The 26,504-nt window shown below is 35.4% G+C and overlaps 1 protein-coding gene across 1 annotated transcript; it reads right to left on the reverse strand.

Moving 5' to 3' along the window:
- Positions 1-204: 204 nt before the first annotated feature.
- On the reverse strand, positions 205-20,856 carry wdr36 (WD repeat domain 36). Its single transcript, XM_084115658.1, has 23 exons — positions 20,567-20,856; positions 19,294-19,321; positions 19,071-19,171; positions 18,001-18,118; positions 17,786-17,918; positions 17,387-17,441; positions 16,305-16,437; positions 16,048-16,223; positions 15,823-15,943; positions 15,657-15,722; positions 14,972-15,055; positions 14,028-14,182; positions 13,823-13,937; positions 13,566-13,731; positions 10,034-10,142; positions 9,655-9,734; positions 8,106-8,213; positions 4,741-4,838; positions 4,510-4,655; positions 4,304-4,420; positions 3,071-3,152; positions 2,793-2,980; positions 205-470 (listed from the first exon to the last, which is right to left on the reverse strand). Exons 1-23 carry the CDS (start codon positions 20,726-20,728, stop codon positions 321-323), a joined length of 2,691 nt encoding a protein of 896 aa, XP_083971784.1. The 5' UTR covers positions 20,729-20,856; the 3' UTR covers positions 205-320.
- Positions 20,857-26,504: the final 5,648 nt, after the last annotated feature.

The raw sequence follows: 26,504 nt of genomic DNA on the forward strand, positions 1-26,504 counted from the left end.
GCACTGGAAGATGATGGACGATCCTTTCGGATGTAGGGGTGTGCGTATGTATAGCAGATATATTGTGTACAGCTTTAGATGACAAAATATCAAATCAAGCAGCATTTATTTTAAGGCTTGGTTTGATATTGTGTCGTCCATTCAAAACCCACTGTGTAAACATAAGAGTGCCATGATGTTTAAACTATTAGCAGAAAAATCATATAGATTTGGAATACTTTTAATGTGTATTAACAAAATAGAGCAAGAACATTTAGTCTGACACAGTCAGTCAACAAGATGATCAGAAATGCAAAAGATCTACATTGAAAAAAGGTGCTTTATATTAGTGCACTCTTGATGTAAGACAACAGACAAATGTTCTGGTTTAAGAGCATCTGCATGGACATCCACATCTCCTCCAGGTTCTTCGACACGCTCTCTGCCTCCTCCATCAGTTCCGGCTCGTCTGCGATGAACCGAAGATGGAGCTGACACAGAAAGACGGCATCGTGAGAAATAAATTAAAAAATGTCAAAAACCTCAAATTGATAAATTACTACATAATGTTTAGATGATTTTAAAATTAAAATGTACAGAAATGAGAGTCAGTCTACAAAAGATGCTGAACTATAAACCATAATGGGAAATATTTTCATATAACATTTGCTGCCATCTGCTGTTTAAAAACCAAACAAATCCAGTGTGTCCTAACCAGCAACATTACAACTTTCAAGCATAAATTAATTTTTCTATGTAAAAACGCAGTGACAAAACCATAACCAATCAGAACATATCTGGTGTTTGTTGGAGCCCTTTTATAAATGAGAATTTGTTTGTGTTATAAAACTAATTGCATTATTACACTTAATTTAATATTTACATTATTTTAGGTTCATATAGTTTATAAAAGATCACATTGTATATTTTTTTAAATGTTAATTGATAATACAATAATATATATATACACTCACTGATGAGCAAAACATTATGGCCAGTCACAGGTGAAGTGAATATCGTTGATCATCTCCTAACAAGGCCACATATTAAGCTCTGGGTATATTAGATGTTAAGCAAACAATCAGTTCTCGTAATCAACATGTTGGATGCAGGAGAAATAGGCAGGAATAAAGATCTGAGCGACTTTGACAAAGGCCAAATTGTTATGGCAAAGAGAATGGGTCAGAGTATCGCTGAAACGGCAAGGCTTTCCAAAGGGAGTTTGGTGCCCAAAACTCTTCAATGCACGAGGGCATGGAAGGATATCTCGTCTGGTCTGAGCTAACACAGGGTATCTGCACAATTTTTAAAGTCAAATTTAAGGCTTTTTAAGACCTGAAGAAATCAAAATTAATACCGTACATTAGGGGTGTGCAATATTAACAAAAATATGTCTCGATATTTTCAAAGTTTTGTTGATAATAATTAGATGATATTTTACTGATTGTGTTTTTGTACTGGTACCCTGGCTGGTTTAGGCCTGTTGTTGACAGCAAACCCACGATATTCATATTTTTTATATTCTATGCAGTGGTCAGTTCACAGTAGTGACCGAAATTAACATTTTTATTAAGGGGCAATATTTGCCACCTTAAATTGATTTCCAGGGGCATTTTCACCTATATATGGACATTGTTTCTAAACGTATTTAGAGGTATGCATCACCTTTTATGTCAAATTCTAACATTCAAATTAAATTATATTAGAATAACACAGTATCAATGTCAAATTAAATCATTAAATTAAAATCCATCCTTGCAGTGCAGAGGTGACACAGAAGCGGCATCAAAACTGACATTAGCCTACTATATTTACACTTCATTTACAATTGCATAAATAAAGCTATTCAATATTTAAATATGAAATGATTTATAATTTTAACGTTTTAATTAAAGGATACTTTAAATATGAAACTAAAACCACCAGTAGGTGGCGGCAAGAATAAGCGAGTTGTTGGAGTCATTTATTCAACCGATTTGTTCAAACGGCTGATTCATTCAGCAAAACAAGTGATTGTTCATTGGATCGTTAAAATGATTCATTCAAAACGCGGATTTCAGTGAAACAAAAACCAAAAATCATCGCTGTCTGTTGGCTTCATTATGAAATTCTCGTCGGCGATATAAAGTGAAAATTGACAATATTGTGTCCAAAAAGTAACTCACAATGTTAACTTTATTGTTAATTTAACTGCTGTATAAAATAAATAGCACATTTGCAATTGTGCACAGGAAAACGGCACTCTTGCTCATGTGATATTCTAATATGACAACAATATGTCCACTACAATCACTATACACACACGAATACACAAATCGTGGTTGGCAAGTTTGCGTGTGAGTTTGTTTTCGATAGAAATTTTGAGCCCTTCATTGTTCAAATTTTCATTTCCACTGGAACTGGATTAAAAATATATATATATTTTTTTATCATAAATATTACATAAATATTGTATTATATAATACTATATTATAAATATTTTCAAAGAAAAAACATCAGCTGGAAGTGAGCCCAAATCCACCTCCTCTTCCCAAAAAACGCATTCCATAGTCTTTATTCGGCTTTATACAGCTATGTGGAACAGGATTTTAGATCAATGATTGAATGTGGACGGGGGATTCCCAGCATATTAGAAAGAAACAGAAACCAAGCGACTGGCAGTCATGGCTAGTTGGGCCAGAAAGTAGCAGGTCCTACAAAAAGTCTTATAGCTTTGTATTGGAACTTAGAGACAAAGATAATGTGTTAAGAAGCTTATAATAAAAATAGTATGTGAAAAAAAAAAAAAAATCTGCAGATTGCTTATGCCGTACCTTGAGGAACAATGCAAGGTAGGATTGAGCCAGGTCAAAATCTCTTTTGGACTGAAGAATGCTGCTGATCATCTTGAGGAAACTCTGCATAACTCTGACATCTCCACCCATATCTGGAGACAGGGCCCGAAGTTCTGTTTCAATGGCAGAGGGGCCCAACTCTCTCAACAGCTTCACTGGCTCCTCGTCTATCATGAGAAAACAGATGATCAACACAGTGAATGTGTTGCAAATTCAAAAGTACAGTCTCGTTTCAAATAACAGCATAAGAGACTTACATGAATTGTTGTCTAAAGCGTTCTCAAGCTGAAGGTAGAAGTTGGACTTCTGTGCCAACACTCCCAAGTTGACAACTTTAGACTAAGGAAGAGAAAAAAAGACGACAAATTTAAATGATCATATATGCATTGCATATAAATATACATAATTCATATTCTACTTATATATTATATATAGTTTCAACTAATAAATAAAAAAAAATAAAAAAAACCTTTACTGTGTGTGCTAGACTAACTAGGGCTAGTCACAGCACTTGCATATTTTTGCCCTATTGTTGGTTTGATTACTTCTTTTATTCTCCTCATTTGTAAGTCGCTTTGGATAAAAGCATTTGCTAAATGATTAAATGTAAATGTAAACATACAAATATTTTCCAGTCAATACTATACCCAAACTTATACCCCCTGTTTCGCATACAAGGTTTTAGTCCTAGACTAAAATATGTTTGAGCTGTTTAAACTGAAAGCAACTTGCACTGGCATTAGCTTAAAATATATCAGTGCCATTGTTTTGTCTCAAGATGCACATCAGTAATGTTTTTTTCTAAGGCACGTTTATGAAAGCTCCTCAAATGTCCCAATTAATCTAAGCCTCGTCTGTGAAACAAGACCAAAGTGTTTTTTATTTTTCTGAGGCATTACAAAAATGGAAAACTTTTGATTTGTATAATCTACAAATTGACATTTTCAATCTGTGGGATTACAAATTTAAGAATTTGTTTAAGGTCTGCTGATCCTACATCCTGGATATAACATCACATGAAAAACTAAGGTCAACTACACTGTAATTTGGGCATTCAAGGTGAACATGATGGTGTAAATTTACTGATTAGATTCAATATAGTTTCCAGTGAGGGTTTTTTGTCTGTCTTTGATCTTCCTACTGACAGTCAAACTGTGTGAATGTTTACATAGTCTTAGTGTTACTGTTTATACACTTTGGGGGGTACCATTATCTTCAAAGTTGGGGGTAACCGCCTGTATTGTCTTTAAAAATGATTTGTTTTAGTGGTCACATCGGCTGTTTGTAAGGTCAACACCTTTAAGGACTGCCCACTGACTGCCTATAAGATACCATGTAAAGTTCCCTTAGTCGGACGTGATGACTGCAGCTAACAACAGCACGTGTTCTTCATAAAGAATCCTGCTGGAGATAAAACAAGTCTCCTGATCTTCACTTTGGAGTTTCCTAAATACCAAACTGAAGAGAGACACCATCAAAAGAGAGTTTACCTGGCCCTCTGAGGGTGTGTTTGGTTGAGCAAACTGGGGCACCAGCCCTGGAATGGTGGGAATGAAGAAGGGTGCTGATTTGGGTAATTTTGGAGGCTCTTTGGGTTTGTTCTTTTTCTGTAGATGAAGATTTGAATTTAAGAGTTTATCAAACATATCACACTTAGGCACAGACTTGTTTTTTGCCACTTTTACAAGCATAATACCTTGATGATGTCCAGATGCAGCAGGTTCTTCCAGCGCGAGTCAGGAAGCAGTGAGAGTGTGACCAGATGTTCATCCAGCTGTGCTGGTGAAATGTACTCAGCCATCTCAGAGCTGTCAACATCTAAACCGTCCTCTTCTTCAGTTTCTGTTTACAAGCACATAATTAAAAGTATTTAATATCAAGTTAAATGATTTTAAAATGATAAATCAATATGATCCTGTGTTTGCACCTTTGCTTGGGCAGGTGCCTGGCAGCATGATCACAGTCGGCTCATAGTCTGCAGGTAGAGGGCGCAATGACACCATACTGCACAGTGTGTTATTGGACCTAGAAATGAAACAGAACAATTTTCCTTAGGGAATGTACAATTTTTCATTGAGTCATTTCTTTGAATCATAATACTTGGGTCATGACAGGCTATGTTTGGAACAGCACACTACCATACCAATAATTCTATAAAAGTTAACATGAAATATTTGTAATAGAAAAGAAATATATGGTGACACTTCAGTTTGGGAAACACATGTTCACTATGAAGTTTATGAACTATGACTTTTGCCTCAAACTCCTAATTTACTGCTTATTAAAAGTTAATGTGGTGGTTAAAATGTATGTATGGGGTAGGATTAAGGGATGTAGAATATGGTCATAAAGAATAAGGCATTAATGTGTGCTTTATAAGTAATAATGGTAACACTTTACAATAAGGTTCCTTTATTAAACATTAGTAAATGTATTAACTAACATGAACTAACAATGAGTAATACATTTACTACTGTTTTTGTTAATCTTTGTTAATGTTAGTTAATCAAAATAAAGCTGTTCATTGTTTGTTCATGTTAGTTCACAGTGCATTACCTAATGTTAACAAGATTTTAATAAAGTATTAGTAAATGTTGAAATTAACATGAACAAAGATTAACAAATGCTGTATAAGTGCAGTTCATTATTAGTTAATGTTAACTAATGTAGTTAACTAATGAACCTTACTGTAAAGTGTTACTGTAATAATAAACAGCCAATATGGTAGTAATATAGTAAATAGTGAGAATAGGTCCCCAAGCTAGTGTTACTAATACTATAATAATAGTAACTAATAATTACACAATTATTTAAATATAACAGTTTATTGAACATTTTGACAAAAAAAAAAAAAAAATCCCTCATGTGTTTATTGTTGAGTATAATATTGGACACACCAGGCTTTTATATAGTGTGGAGCTCATATTTGAGGGAAAAAAAAACACCTTAATATTTGATATTTATGTGGCCAAAAGTAAGATCAAATTCTGACGGCTTCAAAAGTAAATTAGTCATCAATGAGAAACATTATAGCAGACTATTTATATAAAATGCATATAAATATCAGTTGTCACTCTATATCTCTGAATAATGTCCAAGTAAAATGAGAAATACTTTGTTCTATAACCAAAGCTCTGTAGTTTTTATATGCAATATATGCAATGCAGTACAACGATGATTGAGAGATGTACAAATAAACATTTTTCAAAAGTCTGATGTATCATTTTTTAACATGATTGTCCTAAAAAAATTATGCATGGATAATCAAGTAAAACCAAGTTGCTTCAGCCCAGTAATTGTTCATCTTGAAATATTATTAATATATGTTAATCTTACATTTACTTTATAAAAATTTCACAGCAAAAAAATCACGTGTACCGCATTTTTACTTGTTTATACAGTGGTGGTCAGAATTAATGGCACCCCTGGTAAATATGATCAAAAATGGCTGTAAAAAATAAATCTGCATTGTTTATCCTTTTGATCTTTCATTAATAAAATTCGCAAAAATCGAACCTTTCATTGAAGTAAAAGAATTGAAAGTGGGGGGTAAATCACAATATAAAATAAATGCTTTTCTCCAAAACACGCTGGCCATAATTATTGGCTCCCTGTTATTAAATACTTTTAGCAACCTCCTTTTGCCAAGATAACAGATCTGAGTTTTCTTCTATAATGCCTGATGAGTTTGGAGAACACCTGACAAGAGATCAGAGACCATTCCTCCATGCAGAATCTCTCCAGATCCTTCAGATTCACAAGTTCATGTTGGTGCTTCTTCTCTTCAGTTCAGCCCACTCATTTTCTATAGGCTTCAGTTTAGGGGACTGGGATGGTCCTGGCAGAAGCTTCATTTTGTGCTCAGTTACCCATTTGTGTATTGATTTTGATGTTTGTTTTGGACCCTTTGCCTGATGGAAGATCCAACCACGGCCCATTATAAGATTTCTAGCAGAGGCAGACAGGTTTTGATTTTTTATCTGTTGGTATTTGCTAGAATCCATAATACCATGTATCTGAACAAGATGTCCAGGACCTCCAGCAAAAAAATAGGCCAACAACATATAAGATCCAGCAGTATATTTAACCATAGGCATGGGGTACTCTTTATCCCTGTTTGCACCAAACACATCTGGTGGGTTTGCTGCCAAAAAGCCCTTTTTTTGTTTCATCTGACCACAGAATCCAGTCCCTTTTGAAGTTCAGTCGTGTCTGACAACTGAATATGCTGGAGTTTATTTTTGGAGGAGCGAGGAGGATTTTTCTTGAAACCCTCCCAAACAACATGTGGTTGTGTAGGGGTTGTTTGATAATTTCTTTTAGGCTTTCTGACCCCCAAGACTCAAGTAATCTCTGCAATTCTCCATCTGTGATCCTTGGAGAGTCTTTGGCCACTCAAACTTTCCTCATCACCGTCCATTAAGACAATATAGACACACGGCCTCTTCCTGGCAGATTTGTAACATCTTTAGTTGACTGGAACTTCTTAATTATTGCCCTGATGGTCAAAATGGGGATTTTCAATTCTTTAACTATTTTCTTACAGCCACTTTCTATTTTGTGATGCTCAACAATCTTTTGATGCACATCAGAACTATATTCTTTTGTTTTACTCATTGTGATGGATGATTAAGGGAATTTGGCCTTTGTGTATTCGTCATATTTAAACTCCTGTGAAACAAGAAGTCATAGCTAGACAATTTCATGTTCCTAGTCACCATGGTGTGCTAAATAAAGGGAAATATTAATGGGAATATACTTCAGAGATATTTTACTCGTAAATTCTAGGGGTGCCAATAATTGTGTCCGACGTATTTTGGAGAAAAACATTTATTTCATAATGTGATTTCCTGCCCACTTTCAATTATTTTACTTCAAAGAAAGGTTAGATTTTTGCTATATATGTATACATATATTTTTATATATATGTATACACATTTTTCTCTTTTTCATTTTTGGAGCCTGGTCTGACCTGATATTGTGTTGCATGGAAAAAAAACATCAATTGGAAATGACATCGGCTTAAGTAAATTACTATAACTATATAAAAAAGTTTAATTCTTCAAATATAATGCCATTCATACATCAGCAGATTCAATTGGCAACATCATGAACTCATTACACACATAACCTTTTCAGGTCTCTGTTCAGTCATGATGAATAAGATATTTGTGCTAATTCAATTGTTCACCAAAATTCAACCGCACAAATCTTAATCTCATGTGTGTGAAATAACTCATTGAAGTAAAAACAAGAGTTTACAGACACAATATCTGCAAGGCAATCTCTTACCATAAGTAAACACCTAGGGTGTCAACATGCGAAGAGGCCAGGAAGTTCCCGGTAGGGGACATACTGAGACTGACGGCTGCCGCGTCTACCAGGAAACAGTCGACCAAACTATGAATGACAGCAAGAGAAAGTGGAAGGATGTGAAAGTGTGAAAGAAAATCATTCAGACATTCAATTGGGCCAGAGGGGACTTCATCGGCTGGAGGAATCCCCTTTAGACAAACAAAAAATATCCAACAAACTAAATGTCACTACGGACGCATCTTTGAAAGATAATAATTATCTCTGAATTTGGTTTCACAAGTTGCTTTGAAAAGTATCAGTGACTGACTAAACAGAAAAGGTCATCACAAATATCTAACCAGTCAATAATATAGAAAGTGGAAAAGGTGTCACTGGACTGGCCTGGTCTTTCCCTCCTTCAAAAGGCTACTTTAGTGCTTTGTAGTGGAACGACCGTGATGCAATCTCCCTATTCAATCTAAGCATTACCTATACATGTTACAAGACACGCAAAAATTAGGTTCATGCCTGGCCTCTACAATTACTTACTTTCAGGGCCAGATTATGCAAATGAAAAAAGGGAACTTTCATTAGACTTTAGCACTTCCACTGTAAAGACATGTTAACATGGATAAAAAACAACAACTAAACATCCTATTGTTAAAATATTTAGGAGCACTCAACTGAAGATTTTTAAGGTCTTGTCAATAAACAATAAATACCTTTAAAAACAGTAAATTTCTATAAAAATTGTAAACATGCATTTTAGTTGCAACATGTTCAACAGTATTCAGAGCAGGAAGAAAAAATAGGGGTATCAAACAAACAAATTATAGTGGCATTTATTTTAAACAACATTTATCATATACAGCAAGTCTAAACAAATGTATTTCAAGCAAAACTTCCAGCGTGTGAGAAATGTGCTATACAAAAAAAGTTGGATTGGGTATCTATGCAATTGCAATAGTTGGTTTGGAATTAAAGTTGCAGCACATTTCAGATGATAAAACAAGTCTTCCAGAAGGTAAAGAGTCCATTTTTTTATTATTTTTTATTCTTGAGGGTCACACTTTTATCGTTAACCTCTCATGCATTGAGCAAAACACGGTGTCAGCATGCACACGTTTCAACTGCTGTAGCTCATGACATTTTTATTCTGAAGATTTTTCAGCAGAGAAGTTATTTGCATACTGATTAGGGCTGCCAATTTAACATGCTATTGTAATTTATAAAAAAGAAAAGAAAAAAAAAGATACAATTATCATGTCCAATCCGCATGTAAATTTCCCTACCATCTGAACTATTTGAGCTTGAAGCACCACCTTCATGGTTTCATGTATAATGACTTGTAAAGCCACTTTTGTATTATGTTTTCACTCATCTGCCAAAATAATGTAGGTTAATGTCTTAGAATTCTCTTAATTTGGGTGTTTTTCCTTAGCAAATATTATAAACGCAACAGAAAAGTACAGCGATCTCATCCATTAATTGTAGGGCTCACTGGCTGCCAGTTGAAAAGCCTTGGTTTATGCTCTAAACTTAGTACCTGCCAGATGGAAGATCCCATGTTCTGATGGTGCAGTCCATAGATGCTGTAATCAGCCAACGTCCATCTGGACTAAATGTCTGGACAAAAAAAGCACACTTCATAAGCACTTAGTTACGCATACTTAATTCACCCAAAAATGAATTACATTATTTACTCTCGTTCATGCAAAACCCATATGACTTTCTTTCTTATATGGAACACAATAGGGAAAAAAACACATTAACAAACTTAATGGTAACCAGGACCTGTCAAGCACCAAACAATGAGAAAAAATAACCACAAGAGTAGTCTAAAGAGTCATTTCAAGTACAAATAATGATTGAGAATGACCAAAGATTAGTCAATTTTGAATTATGTAGTTGAAGCTGAAGCTCACCATGTCGTTGATCTGCCCACGATTTCCAGAGAATTTGCGAACAATCCTCCTAGTTTCCATGTCCAGAATGTGAACTGAAAAATTATCCAGCGCGATAGCAAGCATCCCGCTGTTTGGAGAGATCAAGCATAAATCAACATCACTGTCATCCTAACTAGGGCTCTATGACATGGGTAAAACATTTTCTTTTAATAAAATACAAAAAATAAAATAATAATAATAATAATATTCACACCTACCGTTGGGGCAAAGTCAAGCAAGTTTTTTTTTTTTTTTTTGTGCATTGAGGGATTTATTCTGTAAATGTGTTTCCATCGTAGTTTATGTGCATGTACTCGGATATCGGATTAAAATATGCATCCACCTAAATTGAGCGCATACGTTTTTTGTGCGCATTTTTTTAATTTATGTGCATCTTGGTGCTTTCATCTAGCATTTTTAATATAACTAATAACTAATGAAAACAACAATAAAAAAACAACAATACTGCTAGCATTTTGTGGAAGAACATTGTTTTGGTTGTGCTTTGGCTCTGCGTGACTGTGTGGATGAATTTGGTTATCCTACTGCTCATAAAACATTCACTACCAAGAGATATACAAGTTTAGATGGAAAGAATCTCAAGATTACTATCTGAAGACGTTACTGTAGCTATACCCATTAATTGACACTGTACTTCCTTGAAAATAAATTTCAGCACAGCGCTACAACCATAATAAAATGACCCTTCACAATAGATAATGCTTTACAATGAACTCTGATAGAGCGCTACATATGGCAATTTATCTCACCTGTCGAGTAATAAAACCAGCATCTCCGCATCACTTTTACAACATTTCAAATCCTTCAGTTCTCACCATCTCCGAAAAGCCAAGCCAATGTTGAATCTCTTTTTCTTGTGAGCTCTGTAGCACTCTCTCTTTGCCAGCAGACTCTCCTCTATTCTGCATTTTTTCTCTTCAAATGAAATATATCCGATTAGCCATTATGACCACCTGCCGAATATGCTACGGGTCGTCCGCCTGCTGCCAAAACAGCGCAGAATTACCGAATGGCCTCTACAAGACCCATGGCCTGGAGGTGTCCTGTGGTATCTGGCACCAAGCCATTAGCAGCAGATCCTTCACGGCCTGTAGGTTGTGAGGTGGAACTTTTTGATCCAGCACATCCCACGGATGATCAATTGGACTGAGATATGGGTAATTTGGTGGCCAGGGCAACACTTTGAACTCTTCATCATGTTCATCAAACCATTCCTGAACAATGTGTGCAGTGTGGCAGGGTGCATTATCTTGGTGAAAGAGGCCACTTGCATCAGGGAACACCATTGTCATGAAGGGGTGTATCTGGTCTGCAACAATGTTAGGTAGGTGCCACTGGTCAAACTTACTTCATATGAATGGCGGGACCCAGGGTTTCTCAGCTTGCTCATATTGCTGGATTGTTGTTGTCCCACAGCGCATCCTGGTGCCATCACTCCCCCAGGGAAATGGCGCACACGTATCGGCCACCCACGTAAAGTAAAAAAAAAAAACGTGACTCATCGGTCCAGGCAACATTCTTCCACTGTAGATGCTTTCAGCGGTGGACAGGGGTCATCACAGGCACTCTAATTGGTCTGTGATTAGTCATCAAATTTTGCATGTAACAGTAGACCTTCTGTGGGCTTGGACCAGACAGGATAGCCTTTGTTGCCCTCGTGCATCGATGAGTCTTGGGCCCCAAACACCCTTTGGCTGGTTTGTGATTTGTCCCTCCTCAGACCACTGCTGTTACATTCTCATCACTGCTGACCAGAATCAACCCACAAGCCTTGCCATTTCAGAGAAACTCTGACACATTCTCTTTGCCATAAAAATCTGGCCCAAGTCAAAATCGCTCAGATCTTTATTCCTGCCTATTTCTCCTGCATCCAACATGTTGATTACGAGAACTGATTGTTTGCTTAACATCTAATATACCCAGAGCTTAATATGTGGCCTTGTTAGGAGAAGATCAATGATATTCACTTCATCTGTGACTGGCCATAATGTTTGCCTGTTGGTTAGAGTCAGACTGGTAACCCAGAGGTTGCGGGATCGAGTCTCAATACCAGAAGAAAATGACTGAGGTCCCCTTGAGCAAGGCACCTAACCCCCAATCGCTCCCTGGGCACCACAGCAAAAATGGCTGCCCACTGTTCCGGGTGTGTGTGCCCACTGGCTTGCAGTGTGAGTGTGTGTTCACTACTCACTACCCCTAATGTGCGACCCACAACTGCCTAAATGACACTAATTATTCTGATACACAGAAGACCGTGTATTATTTATGTAATATTCAAAGAATGTACAAAAAGTAACTATGCATTTATTCTTTCTTTGTTAAACTGATGTGTGCCATTTGTTCATAGATTGTAATGCTCATAAACAATGAAAATATTAAGAGACCTTTTAAATGTTCTTCCTCATTTTTAATATAGACAAATAGATCTGCAAAGTAATAATGCAGATTTTTTATATTTCTGAGAATAATTTATCAAAATTTATTTGATTTATTCATGATAGTTGTTAAGATTCTTGGGAGTTTGATGTCATAGGGTTATATTTTTATAATACATCAATTTGCCCCCAACTCAGTTGTTTGTATGTTTTTTTTCTTTGCTCATATTTTAATATGAATTTTTCTGTATAATGAGTGTGTGTTGTAGGTCTGTTTAATTGGTTGTTGCCTCCCTTAATTCCGCATTCTACACTCCAACTTTTCTAGTTTAACACATCCATGTCACAAGTCTTTTTCAAAACTGAGGTGTGAACGACCAGTAGTAAAACAGGAGAGTTGCATGACACTTTAACAGACAGCTGCAGAACAGAAGATTTATTTTAGGGTTTAAAAATAAAAATAAAATAAAATCAGTGTTCAAAACTATCCTTGCTGTAGCCTGAGGAATCATCCTTTGTTAAATCACAGAAAAATCTTGGTATACGTCCCTCCCTTGTGTCTTCTAAAAGAGCACACTAATCCTGGTTGTCTGAAATAATATCAGTTAAATCAAATAACCACGATCAGATGGTTATATTTAATAATCACGAAAGGGCTAACAGGTACACCGCAGGGTACGCCTCAAACCATCATATTCATCCTCGCTGAAGAGCTGAGCTGAAGCCCATCTCATGTAACTACCAAAACAATGCTCCGCTTGCAGATTCACGGCTCAGCCGCTAAAGGGTCAAATCTTCTGTACCATAAAAAGTGTTTTCAAAACTATGCATAATTACTTATGCATTAGAGGTGCAGTAAGCGATTTCTGAAAAACACTGTTGAAAGTGGATCGGACCCAGCACCAAAACACACTTGTAGCCAATCTGCAGTAAGACGCATATACACTCATTAGAGGGGAGGTGCCTGTGTTGCATGGTGTGTTCCTGAATTTGGAGGCAGAGCTATCAAGATAGGGGTTTGATCCTTTTGGGCAAGGGAGTGTTTGTTGTGGGGATTTTAAATATCAACAGCGTTTCTCATAAATCGCTTACTGCAACTTTAATATCTTTAATACCTGTCCCTGTGAAGCTGAAATGACGCCGGGGTGGCTGGTAGGCTTTGTGAATGTAACAGGTCCTTCGATTTAAACTTCCAGATTTTCAGAAGGCGATCTGCTCCCGCACTAACAGTCAATTGGTTCAGCGCATCCACAGCGACCCCACGCACAGGCCCTGTATGCGCTGCACACACACAAACACACAAAATGCTATTGAGATCAGACAGGAATTGACACGTATTTCGCCCCTGATGTTCAGGATAGGGTTAACTCACCCTTGTCCTCTCCGTAATATCCTTGATGAAAACCAGACTGCATGTTGTACACATCAATGTGTCCTGAAGACAGTGCAACCACTGCAAAGTTCCCGCAGGAGGTGATATCCACAGCCTGGACAACATATGACCAAATCTGATTAGTAGTCATCCGTTACATAGCTAAATGATCATGTAAACATATAAATCACATCTACACACTTACGGTTGCATGGACATTGACAAGAAGGTTCCTGTTAAGGCGTTCAGGCTGCAACCTGTGAGAACCCATTGAACCTTTCTGGTAGTTCCACGTCGTAGTCATAAGGAAACCACGGTGGCATGCAATAATGCCATCCCAGTCACTCTGACGAGCCGTTTCTATACAAAATAACGTCAGCAGCATTACACACAGTTATAGCTTTCAATATTTTAGTTGTAATGAGTTATTTAAAGGGTAATTCTAACACTGTTTTGGATATAGAATCCTCTCTCTCAAGAGTTTAAATTAAAATTCTGTCATCATTTACACACCGTCATGTCGTTCCAAACCAATAAGACTTTCATTCATTCATTTAACTTTCAATATTCACCAATTACCTCTTAAAATAAGTCAGTTAAACTGTGCATTGCATGTAGCCCCTGAGTACAATAAGCAAACCCATTATCATTCTGCTATGAACATAATTGTCCCCCCTTGTGAAAGCGCACAGCTTCGGAAAACAAATGAAGATATTTTAAAAAGTTCCAATATTTTTAGAAAGCCCAAACATGCATGCATGACTCATGGGAAACTATGAGGCTTGTTCTCACTTCAAACATGCATGATTGAGCTACCGTTTGCCACATTTGATGTGCTCTATGCATGTGTTTTGATCAACATTTAATCCTAAATTAAATTTGTTCATCATATAAAGCGAGACTTGGAGTAAATCACTTGATTCATAAGGATTACTTATAAAAATGTCTTTATGTACTTTTTGAAGCTTGAACATTTTGGTTGTGTGGACCTTCAAATGAATGAACAAAAATAAAGAGAGAATATTACAAATATCTTCAAGTGTGTTCCGAAGATGAACAAATGACATGAGGGTGAGTAAGTGATGACAGAATTTTCATCTGACACATACATTATCACCGGTAATTTAAAAATGAAATCATTTATCACACCTGAGGCAAAAGTTGTGATGGCTGGAAGTTTCTCAATGTCATTCCTCACACCTTTTTTTTTAGCTTTCGTTTTGTTGAGGGTGCCTGTTGGTAAAAAGAAAGAAAAAAAGAAGTATTTTACAAAACAGATACTACTTGGGGCAAACCAAGATGACATCAATTGTCTTTATAATGTAACAAGCCCATAAATAAGTGTTTAAAAGTAATACTTAAAAAAAAAAATTTAAGAATACTTTTTCCTAATTTAAGTAGCAAGAAGTTAATTTTAGGTTGACTTTGTGAAGACTGTTTTAAAACAGAGTGCTGTTTGTTTAACTGACAGATATAACCGCGTGGTGTGAATATGAAGGTGGGACTACCTGTAATAAGTAGTTTAGCAAATAATTGACTTGATAGTTTGAATGATGGGAAACTAACGCTTAAGGGTTTTTAAGAGTGTTTGGAAAACTTGTTTGGAAACAAGGTAAGCATCGCTATTACTAATAGTCTGAACAAACTCAAAATTATTAACTTAAAAAGTATAAAAATATTCAATTTCAAGAACACCCTAGCAAAGCATTAAAAACCACTTCAGAAAATGTACAAATCAAATTATTTTTGATGCAAATCTGTTTGGTACTGCTAGTTATAAATACAACACTTTACCTTTACATGCACTAACAAGAAAATGCCAAGTAGTTATTACCGTGCCCCAAACTCTTGTTGAACTTTTCATGAACAGTTGAAAATGACTGCAAAGTACCATCTTGACCTATTATGAGAAGTAAAAATATTAAGATCATTATGCTTAAATACATTTATCTGCATTTATACGCCTTTATATATTCATAATGTACTGGTTACGACAGTACCTGCGCTAAGGATTTGAGAGCCGCTCTGGTCATGGTGCCGAATCTTTGTTGGTGGGGCGCTGTGACCAATCCGATGTCTTAGAAGACGGCCCTCCCCTCCGGAAACATCAAAAATCCACACCTACGTCACAAATACCATTGTTTACTGGCATAATACACATTCAAATTCTATCATCACATCTGAATAATTTACATTATGAAAAACAAGCCAGAGCAAACACAAACCCGTATGGCATTGTCCGCTCCGTTAGTGATCAGGAGGGGTTCATTTTGAAGAAATGTGAGGCCGGCAATGGCTGTTGTGTGAGCATCTCGCATCTGACAGACTAGTTTCTTCTCCTCTAAATCCCACAGCCCTATGTGTCCAATAGGACTGCCAGATGCCATTATTGGATGCCCATCTGCATGGCAAGGACAAAGTAAGTGCAATTTAATTGGAAAAGTATAGTATACACTTTGTGAGGCCTAGGCAACAACATTACCTGTCCTGAAGGATAAAGCTGTGACTGGACCCCAGTCTTGTTGGAACTTCATCAGTGTTTCATCAAATCTGATATTGTGAATGATGATCTGGCCAGATGCTAAACCCACACCCACAACATCCACAGCTGTAGTCTAAAGAGATTCATTTCAACAGAACACATTACACACTAGTTATCACACAAAGAAATCAATTGTGCCACTGGCTCCTATAAGAAAAAAAATAGGTGCCAAATAATTGTTTAGGTGCCACATAAGAATAAACATTTTACATTTTTAAACACTTAATTTCAGCCATCCTATCATGTGTTTGCATCTTTCCTTTCATTTTACAGCTTCAGCATTGTCATCCATCTTGTGGATGTCCAGGGAACTAAGGTTCACTTAAAGTGGAAACTTTTCCAACTAGGGATTTATATCCCACAAAGAATTGCTCTTTACACAGAATCTGAGTCAGTGTTTACAGACCATAATAATTATGTCAGCATCACTTGGCCACTGAGTGTAATTTGGCCTCCTTCTCAACGCATTCTATAAATGTTGTCTTATGTCTTGTACACATCCAGTCAATTTTTCTTCATTAGTAATATCTGAGAGGTTAATGTGGTGAAAGGAAGCTCTTCAAGTTTTTTTGTTTTTTTTCAAAGATTTTTATTTTTAGCTCCTTTTATTCTTTATCATCATGTAGAAGACAACGATTTTCAACCTGCTTTGTACTGTTACGATGTCGGTAGTATATGTAAATGAACAAAACACATCATTCAGCAGAATTCTGACAGCTCCAAGGCTTTCGTGAAAACTACAGATTATACTTCCTTTACAATTTTTTTATATCATACTATGTACATTTATATTGTCGCCAGTGGTGATCTTAGCAAAAATATCTTTTAGAGGATTTTATCATCTTTGATAGTTTCGTGCAAAGGTTACAGATATTCAGCGCGTTTATTTGTTTTAATATCAGTCAGTTACTCGACTCAACCACCTTCGTGGATTCTGTTTTTGAATTAGTCAATTATGAATAGGTGTAGTTTTAAATGTGCACAGGGTAAAGAATAATAAGAAAGAAAGTAACGAGACCAACCTGTTGAAGAACAGTTACAGCAGATGCCCATCCAGGAAATGTGAACAGGAGTTTGCTGGATTGAGAGAGGAAGATTTGTTTTACAATTTTCAAACAACACAAAGTTTTACAAAGAATTACATTGTGACAGAAATTCTCCTTTTCATCTTTAAAAACTTTCCAAAGTGGAATATGACTTTGGTGAGTTTCAACTCGTAAGTAACACTGCTACCAAAAATGTTTACTGGAATGTCATTATAAGCAATGCAAATACTAAAAATATATAAAAGTTAATCTTCATATCATTAATCTACAATTGAAAGGCACAGAGCACACTTCAACTGTATAAACACTAACTTTAAATGTCATGGAAGCCACTAAAATCACCAACTACATTCAGCATTCATTAGAAGTGCATACTTTGATTTGATGTTCCATAACTGAAGACTCCCTTGACTGCTTCCGAACAGGATTTTGTTCAGGTAGGTGCTCGGGTGCATCAGAGCAGAGACCTCAAATGATGCTTTGTCATATGAAATCTGCAGGTATGTGTCTGCAGTGAGATTGACAGAACTTATTACATACACTGTGATTCTGCTGAAAGAAATGAAATTTAAACATAATAACCAACCAACCTTCAGACGCGATATCCCAAATAATGACAACATTGTCCTTGTCGACAGAAATGAGATGATCTCCAAAAGGCAACAGTAAGTGAACATCAGCTTGATGGCCTTTGTATGTGTTAACAACCTGGATGGAAGAGACAGTAAAAACATATTACTTATCACTAATTCTTATTTCAAAGTGTCTTTAGTTTTATGCATATTTAAAGGTGAAGTATGTAGTTTCTGCGACACTAGTGGCACCTAGCGGAATTACAAAAATAAAGCATGTTTTCATACATCCTCGCAAACTGCCCTTCAGTGAGTCGTGATTCGTGCCTCCCCAACTCAAAATCACAAACAGCTCTTACAGGTGCTTGTGAAGGCATGTCTCAACAGGAAAAAGCAGGCTACTTTCAATAAAAGGTTTAAAATATTAGGAAAACTTTTAGCTGTGTTGCTATGTGTCATGAGTAAGAAAATGAGTAGGGCTAATAATCTGTCTAGAGCGCACACGAGTATTTTACATGTATAAGTGAATTAAATCTGTTCATCATATAAAATGATCAAGTCTCTTCAGAAAATTTGGACTACTTTGACAATTCATATGGATTGGTTTTACGATCTCTTTATGAACTTTTTGAATTGTCAAAGTGGTAGTTGCGTGACTGTCAATGGAGGGACAAAAAGCTCTCAGATTACATCAAAAAGGTCTTCATTTGTGTTCTGAAGATGAATGAAAGGCTTACGGGTTTGGAACGACATGAAGCTGAGTAATTAATGACAGAATTAAAAATTTTGGCCGAACTATCCCCTTAAACACTCTCTGGCTCGGCCTGCTACAGTAGCCACGCTCCAAACTTTCGCTATAGGTTGAGCTGGTAAGAGACTGATGGATCTGAGCGGACCGCTCTCAAGTGTTTTGATGGTGCCTGGGAGGCTCAATGTTTACACTTTTGGGGGAGATAAACCCTTGAATAGCATACTAATAGTAGTCAATGAACAATAAACTGGGTTAAGAAATATCTTACAATAATAATCTTACATACTTCACCTTTAAGAGCACAGTAGATCACTAACTATGGACTTTCATGCTTTACCTCTTTGCTTTTTGCAAAAGCTGAGATAAGTTTTCCATATGCAGCATACACAAGCATACGATCTGCCGCCAGGGATGAAATGTCTTCTGGGAGGGCATTACCTGTATAGGTGGTTATTACAAGTGTTTAAATCAAATGCATATGGGAAACTATAATTGTTTGATTATGTGTGTGCTGAAAATGTGCTGTAATCAGGAAATAAAATGTACTGAACCCTACTTACTGACTGCAACGATTCCAAGTTTCTTTACCTGCCAGAAAAAAAAGATGGGTTCATTTTATATTGCACTGAAAGCAGTACCATAAATTAAAGGGATATTCACCCAAAAATGCAAATTCTGTCATCATTTACTCCCCCTCATGATGTTCCAAACCAGTAAGACTTTCGTCTTTTTGAAGAAATCTGAGAGCTTTCTGTCCCTCCATAGACAGCTATGCAACTAGCACGCTTCAAAAAATTTCTTCATGATCTCTTTATGAACTTTTTGAAGCGTTGAAGAGGTAGTTGTATAGCAATGGAGAAACAGAAAGCTTTCAGATTTCATTAAAAAGATCTTCATTTGTGTTCCGAAGATGTACAAAAGATTTACAGGTTTGGAACGACATTAGGGTGAGTATTTATTGACCGCATTTTTATTTTTGTGTGAACTTACCCTTTAATTAATAAAAAGCCATATTATATTAATTATTTATTCATCAAGTTATTACAACTTACAATTATTATCACACAACTTATATTACTTTAACTTTAACACCATATTTGGTTGATTACTGTATCTAGAAAAGTATGCCTACGCAAATAAATACTGAGTAATATTAATACTGAACAACATAGCCTATAACAACATAAATACATGTAACAGTGCAACATAACAAAATAATGTGCTGCCAAATTTTGCACAAAATTATTCTGTCACTTTGATACAAAACAATAACACGCATATCTAAACCGGTTTAATTAGTGCATAAGCTACCAACAAAAAGTACCGTAGTAACATGGTAACTTTGAGTACCTGTGGTGGTGATAATGATAATGGCAATACTATGGTGCATTTACTGAAAAGCTTGTTTAGAGTTTACCTTGCTTTTGGACACGGTATCATAGTACTATCGTATTTTAGACATTTACAATGGTAACGTTACTATGGTATTCTTGGACATATCATGATACATAATCTCCATACCATAGTATTACAATCACTGTAACGTTACAACTCGCGCTTTGACATAAAGCGGACCACAGGTATTTACATTGTATTCTATGGTGAATTCAAGGATACTATGGGTGCCACATGCATGGTAGGCTACTAAACTTTTAAGTTATGCAAGTTACCATGGATTTTAAATGATTCTCCCATGTTACGTTACTTCAAATAACGGTATTACCACTGAAGAGGTTCAAACAGTTTAGACACTAAGCATTATTTAACTTAGCATTAAATATTCTATAAATAGGTTGTTTTGACTGAATTCCATTCATTGGAATTTGCACTTACATTATATGTGTGGAAACACTGTCCGACTGCAGTGACCACATAGAACTCTCTGTGTTTCTTATGGAAGCGAAGCACGTGCGCCAGATGATTCGAGTAATTCCCCAGCGCCCTGAATCCAGAGAAGATCGTGCTTCCTTTCTTTCCCGCAGACATATTTCTCATGTATTTTCACCCGTAGAACTTTAAACTTCACTGACTTTGCACGGAATTCAAGTAAACGTTTAACACCGTTTCCCCCACATTTCTGTATCGGCACCCGATGTTGTCAAATGGTGTTACATTAAACACGGTTCGTCTGGAAACTCTCTACAATGGGTTCCTACTCACAACATCAATCATCCCATTTTCAAACATTTTTACCTACAATGCAAAAAAATAAAAAATAAAAATTCAATTTGTTAAAAAAAGAGAACACACTGAATGAATGAATATAAAGGCATAATTCTTTATTTTCATAAACGTTGTTGTCTACATATATACACAGGCTTATATATTAGTAGTTTCTGTTAATATAAACATTTAAAATTATGAAAAAATAAAAGACTGGCACAGTGCATACCATAAGACAAAACATTTAAAATATTTAACTGTTCAGCAAACATTTGAAAATAAAACATTCATCCTGTGCACACTGTGCAGAACAAATACAATCATCCATCTATCAATTAATTTTACTTAATGGATTGATACTTGTCCTATGTAGGGCTGTGAACAGATCAATCAGCTTAGACAGTTTTTTTTTTTTTTTTTTTTTTAGGTTAGAGTAACAAATTTAAACTGAACTGTTTTGCAAGTTCTGTAGCATAAAACCACACCAGCATAAAAGGAAGGATTTCTTAGTGCATCTGTCAGGCGATTTTAGGGTTGTTATTTCGGAACACTTCTCCTGAAAAAAACAAAAACAATTACAATTACAATTCTACAATGTAATAACAACATTACAAAAAAAGAACAGAATAATTCAAAATAAATAAAATGCTTTTATTCTAATTGTTAAAATGAGCTATTGTAATGTAACACATTTGTTCTTACGCTGCTGTTTCTTATACTCATTTGAAGGTCCTGGAATTTTGTACAGTTTCCAGCTAAAGTCCAGTCTAAGATGCATGTAATGTCCTTTGTCTTTTTTTTCTGTAAAAACAATTAAGTAAAGGCAAAATATTAACATTCTGTTAACACTTTACTTAAAGTCCTTATGTATAATTCATTATAAAAGTATTATGACTTGTAATGCACCTTATAATGCATTGTATGGTCTCATGAATGATTGTAACCACAGTTATAATACACTATAATAATTGAACACACCTTTAGAAAGTATAATGCATGAAAACACATGACAAACAACCAATTTCAGAATCTGCAAATATTACAATGCCTTTTAACTATGGTTACAATTATTTATGAAAATATAATGTATTATACCATACCTTACAAATACCTTTATAATGTATTATACATAAGGGTAAAGTGTCACCAACATTTTTATTCTCTTTTTTACAATATTTATTTATTAGTAGTTTAAGATGCACATCATATTTCTTTTTTAATGCTTTTGGAAAATAAAATTAAGTAGGCAATATTAAAATGTATTTATTTATTCTGGAAAAAAGGCTGCATGTGAACCATAACTTACCTGGTTGCGGCAGGACATGTTATACTCCTGGCAGGGAAGAAATTGCAGATTTATTTTACCTTATGTCAATAAACAATCATTAAAAAAAAATTAAACATTAAAATTACCAGCATAAAGACTTACCTTAAAATGACGATTTATAATATAATTGGAATCCTCTTGAATTTTCTGGAGGCATTGTAGATTTGGCCATGTTTTATTTGACCTGACAAAGTGTAATGTGAGAACTACAAGGAACAACTCTGTAAAAAAACCCAAAATGTTAAGAGATAAGAAAAAAATATCATAACATATGCTCAATGAATAAATGCAAGTGAAATAGCTCTTACTACAAAGATTTCTGGTGTTCATCTTTTGACACTATTGCAAATCACAAAAGACGCCTCTTTTATAGACCAAACGGAGTGCAAGATTTACCTCAAGCATCTTTGTGGAAGATAAATGCTTCTACGTATAAGGACTTATTGATACGTGATCATGATGACTCAAATCTCATTGCTTTCACCCCACACATTTTCGTAGGAATTCCACAGATGTGACCAAATCATCCAGAAACTAGGCAGGTGAAACACATTGTATGTATGGATTTTTTGGAAGTTTATTTGTCAATTCTAAGCATTTACACAACAACAAATATTACAACGCAATATTCTACGGCCTATTTGTTGTGGTGTTTCAAACCAGGTTTGATAAAGATCAATATATTATAGCTGTCCCACAAACATAAGATAAGAAATGATACAATCTCAGATAAACTTTTTCTAAGAACCAAAAAACACACACACATCCAAATCACATTTTTACAACCATTTGGCTGACACAGAATAAGATTAGAGTTGATACAATCTCGTAACTTTTTTTAAGAACCAAACACACCCACCTGGTTCGCTATCTTTGTGGAGACTCTCTAGACTCCCTAGACGTAATGGATTTTAACTGTATATTCTATCCCCTTACACTAACCCTACCCCTTTCAGCATTTAAAAAAAAAAGAGAAAAAAAACACACCCACCCACACACACACAAATCTAATTTTTGCAACCCTTCTTCTGGCCCACAAAGTAAGATTTTTTTAAGTTTGCCTTAATACTCAAAATGTATGTGTGGCAGTGAAGAAAATCTGTGCCACAGCATTTTTTGTTTTACTTTCAATTTCCCTTTGCGTGAATGGGTGGAGTGTTTCAGTTAAGTTAGATATATTATATCCCTATATAATAACTAAACATATGTTAACTATTTTATTTGTCCATTGGTATTGTTGATAAATTGAGGAACATTTATGTTGCATAAAAAGTGCACATCACACATCAGCATCAACCTCAACATGTAAATGTTTATTGAGCTCATTAATCACAGAGGTAATGTGAATCTTGTCTGGATGTTACAGGAACAGATGAGGAGAGTGGCTCATGAAGGCTTTGAGTGAGTATTCTACAGAAATGAATGGAAAAAATCCATTTAAATCTTAAGTTGTAGTTTATTTGAATTACTGTAATTTCACACAGAGTTATTACAGCACTTTTCTGGTTCTTGATTTCTGTGCATTTGCTGCAGAGCTTTTGTGGTGGAGCAGAGGATGCAAGGCAAAGATAGCCTCGATGTCCCTTTCCCATCCATAATCAGATCCCAGTCTGACTGCAGCAGAGACAGATGAAGGTGGGAATGGTGGTCAGCTGATTCATCAGAATAAAGCTGAAGAATGAGAACCACTGTGTTGAGATGGCAGTATGATGTAGGGGTCACCATCTGTAAATATTTGATTGTTAGAACAATAAGTATGAATAAAGCTTTGTTTCATGTGTTGTTGATTCTCTCTCTCTCTCTCTCTCTCTCTCTCTCTATATATATATTTATTGTGATGCTTCTTATTGTTGTCAGTAAATACAAATATTATTAATTTCATTAAATAATGCATTAATTCATTGCTTGACTGAAAATTGAGATGTGTTCACTGCAATGTCATATGACAAAACAAATTACATTTGGCTTGTTTTACTAAAATATATAATTTTCAGTAAAAAAAAAAGTAATATTAAGTATTGGTCAGCATTTATCATTATTATTGTGCATAGGTTTTCGGCTGTGCAATGCAATTCATTTTGGGGTAATCTTAATTTTTACGGAGTGATGCTTACATTTTCCCAGAATAAAATCAACAGTTTTCTCCAAAGGCGAGATCTTCCCACAGCTGCCCAACGTCTCCTTAGTATATACAGACACTACAAACGCTGAGGAAAACTGTTCTACGTAGGGCTGTTGAGTTACTGATGTTAGTGCACCTGTCGCTCATATCATTTTGTTATTGCAGAACTTATAGTTACATAAAGATCAGGGAAAAATACGGTAGTTGTATCTTTAACAATGAACAATCCTAATGACAAAAACAGAAAACATAAAGATCATGGGTTTGTGTACATCATAATATAAGATTATATACACAGGGGAAAAAAGCACAATGACGAGGTTAAATATCTTTGAATAATTCATAATACATAAAGAAAATGCATTTTTTCTTTGCCATTTATAAGCCTGAGGGATAAAACCAGAGTTAAATTCAACAAGAAAAAGAGGAAAACAATGGAGATTTGAGCGACTTTTGCTTGTGGGCGAACATTTTTGCATATAAAATGAAGAAATTGAACAACATATTCAAGAGATGACGATTTGGGGGGTTTGTAATAAAAAATAATATCTTTAAGGATAAAACTGTGGGTCACATATTTGGTTTACTTCTGTGGGAATGAGACATTTGTACCAGTCACACCGAGACATTTCAAATGATATCAAACATGTATAAAACTGTATGATAATAATTCATATTCTATTGCTATTATTATAGTATTATACATAAACTATATGCTATTATCAATATATTATTATTATATTTTTGTACTTATGATATTATATATAATATATATAATAATATTATTCATTACATTTTTATTTGCTGTTTACGGTTTGTTTATTTTATTGACTATACACTAAACTATTTACTATTACTTCTCACTTTATCTTATATTTACTATTTGCATTGCACTGTAGTTGTACCATATCACATGTATTACCATAAAGGATCCATCCGTTATCTTTGTTGTTGTATATTTGAAGTATCTATCTGTAAATATCTATAACTTTAGTGCTATAAAAATACAGAAAGCAGCCTGCTGGTGTGATTTGTATTTGCCGATTTGTTTCATTTTCTCAATGGTGGTCAATTCTAAGCAAAAGAAAAGCTAAAATCGGGCCAAAGACAGAAAATGCTTTTCCCACAATAAGAAAACGTCATTTCATTTAATTGTGAAAATTCATAATAGCCAAATACATGACAAGCCTGAGCTTTGACAATTCCTTATTAAAAAAATATTTTAACTATTTAAGTCTAACTATCGAGATTTTAAATAACTAGAGATGGAACTTTTTGTACACCACGTACAAACCACTGAAATTGGTTGATAAATGTAAACGTTATTTTTGTTTTTATCCAGAAAAAACGCAGCTCGCACGTTTACTTGCATTTCTTTACAGCGCAGTCTTGCCCTCAGCAATTTGGTGGACGCATTGACGTATCGCAGCAACGTTCCAAAGCGGCCAATATGATTGTCAAAACATTTGGTAACTAAACAGAATGTTATTAAGTACATGTTACAATATTTACATGGTGCAATGACTGGCAGGCTGTTTTTTATTATTGCTTGACACAAATTTCATGATTTCAATTCAATTCTTGTGATTTGATTCCGATCGTGAAGAAGAAGAAGAAGAAGTTTTATTTATATAGCGCCTTTCCGTAGCTCAAGGTCGCTTTACATTTGTACATTAAAATACATTTACACACCCGCACACACATTACAATCACATAAGGACACATATAGTCACATTATCCAAAATACATGTTAAATAGATATGTGTTTTAGCTGAGTCTTGAATGTAGCGACAGATGAGATATTACGAAGTGTAAGGGGTAGTGAATTCCATAATTTAGGAGCATTGACACTGTGTATTCACACCTGCCTTGTTTGGTTCGATTGAATCGAACTCTAGTTCGTTTCCACCCTTGGTGCGGACCTTTTGGGCAGGTGTGAATACAGCAATCGAACTCGGGTGCGGACCAAACAATCGAACCGAGACCCAGCTGAAGAGGTGGTCTCGGTACGGTTCCAAACGAACTCTGGTACGGTTCGTTTACGGTGTGAACATGAACCGACCCAACTGCGTCTTTTTATTTGACTGCTCTTATGAGGATACTTAACAAAACTGACATTTTGGCATAATCTTATTATACAGACATCTCAAGTCTCCCGG

Source organism: Abramis brama (assembly GCF_963993115.1).
Source record: "Abramis brama genome assembly, chromosome: 5".
Taxonomy (NCBI): domain Eukaryota; kingdom Metazoa; phylum Chordata; class Actinopteri; order Cypriniformes; family Leuciscidae; genus Abramis; species Abramis brama.

Bases quoted from the DNA above. Each gene is read 5' to 3' on its own strand.
- wdr36 (XM_084115658.1), bottom strand. From the start codon at position 20,728: ATGAGAAATATGTCTGCGGGAAAGAAAGGAAGCACGATCTTCTCTGGA. The intron at 15,056-15,656 runs GTAATAACTACT...TTTTACCAACAG, and splicing joins CAACAAGAGTTTGGGGCACG to GCACCCTCAACAAAACGAAA. The intron at 2,981-3,070 runs GTAAGTCTCTTA...TTCTCATGATAG, and splicing joins CGCTTTAGACAACAATTCAT to ACGAGGAGCCAGTGAAGCTG.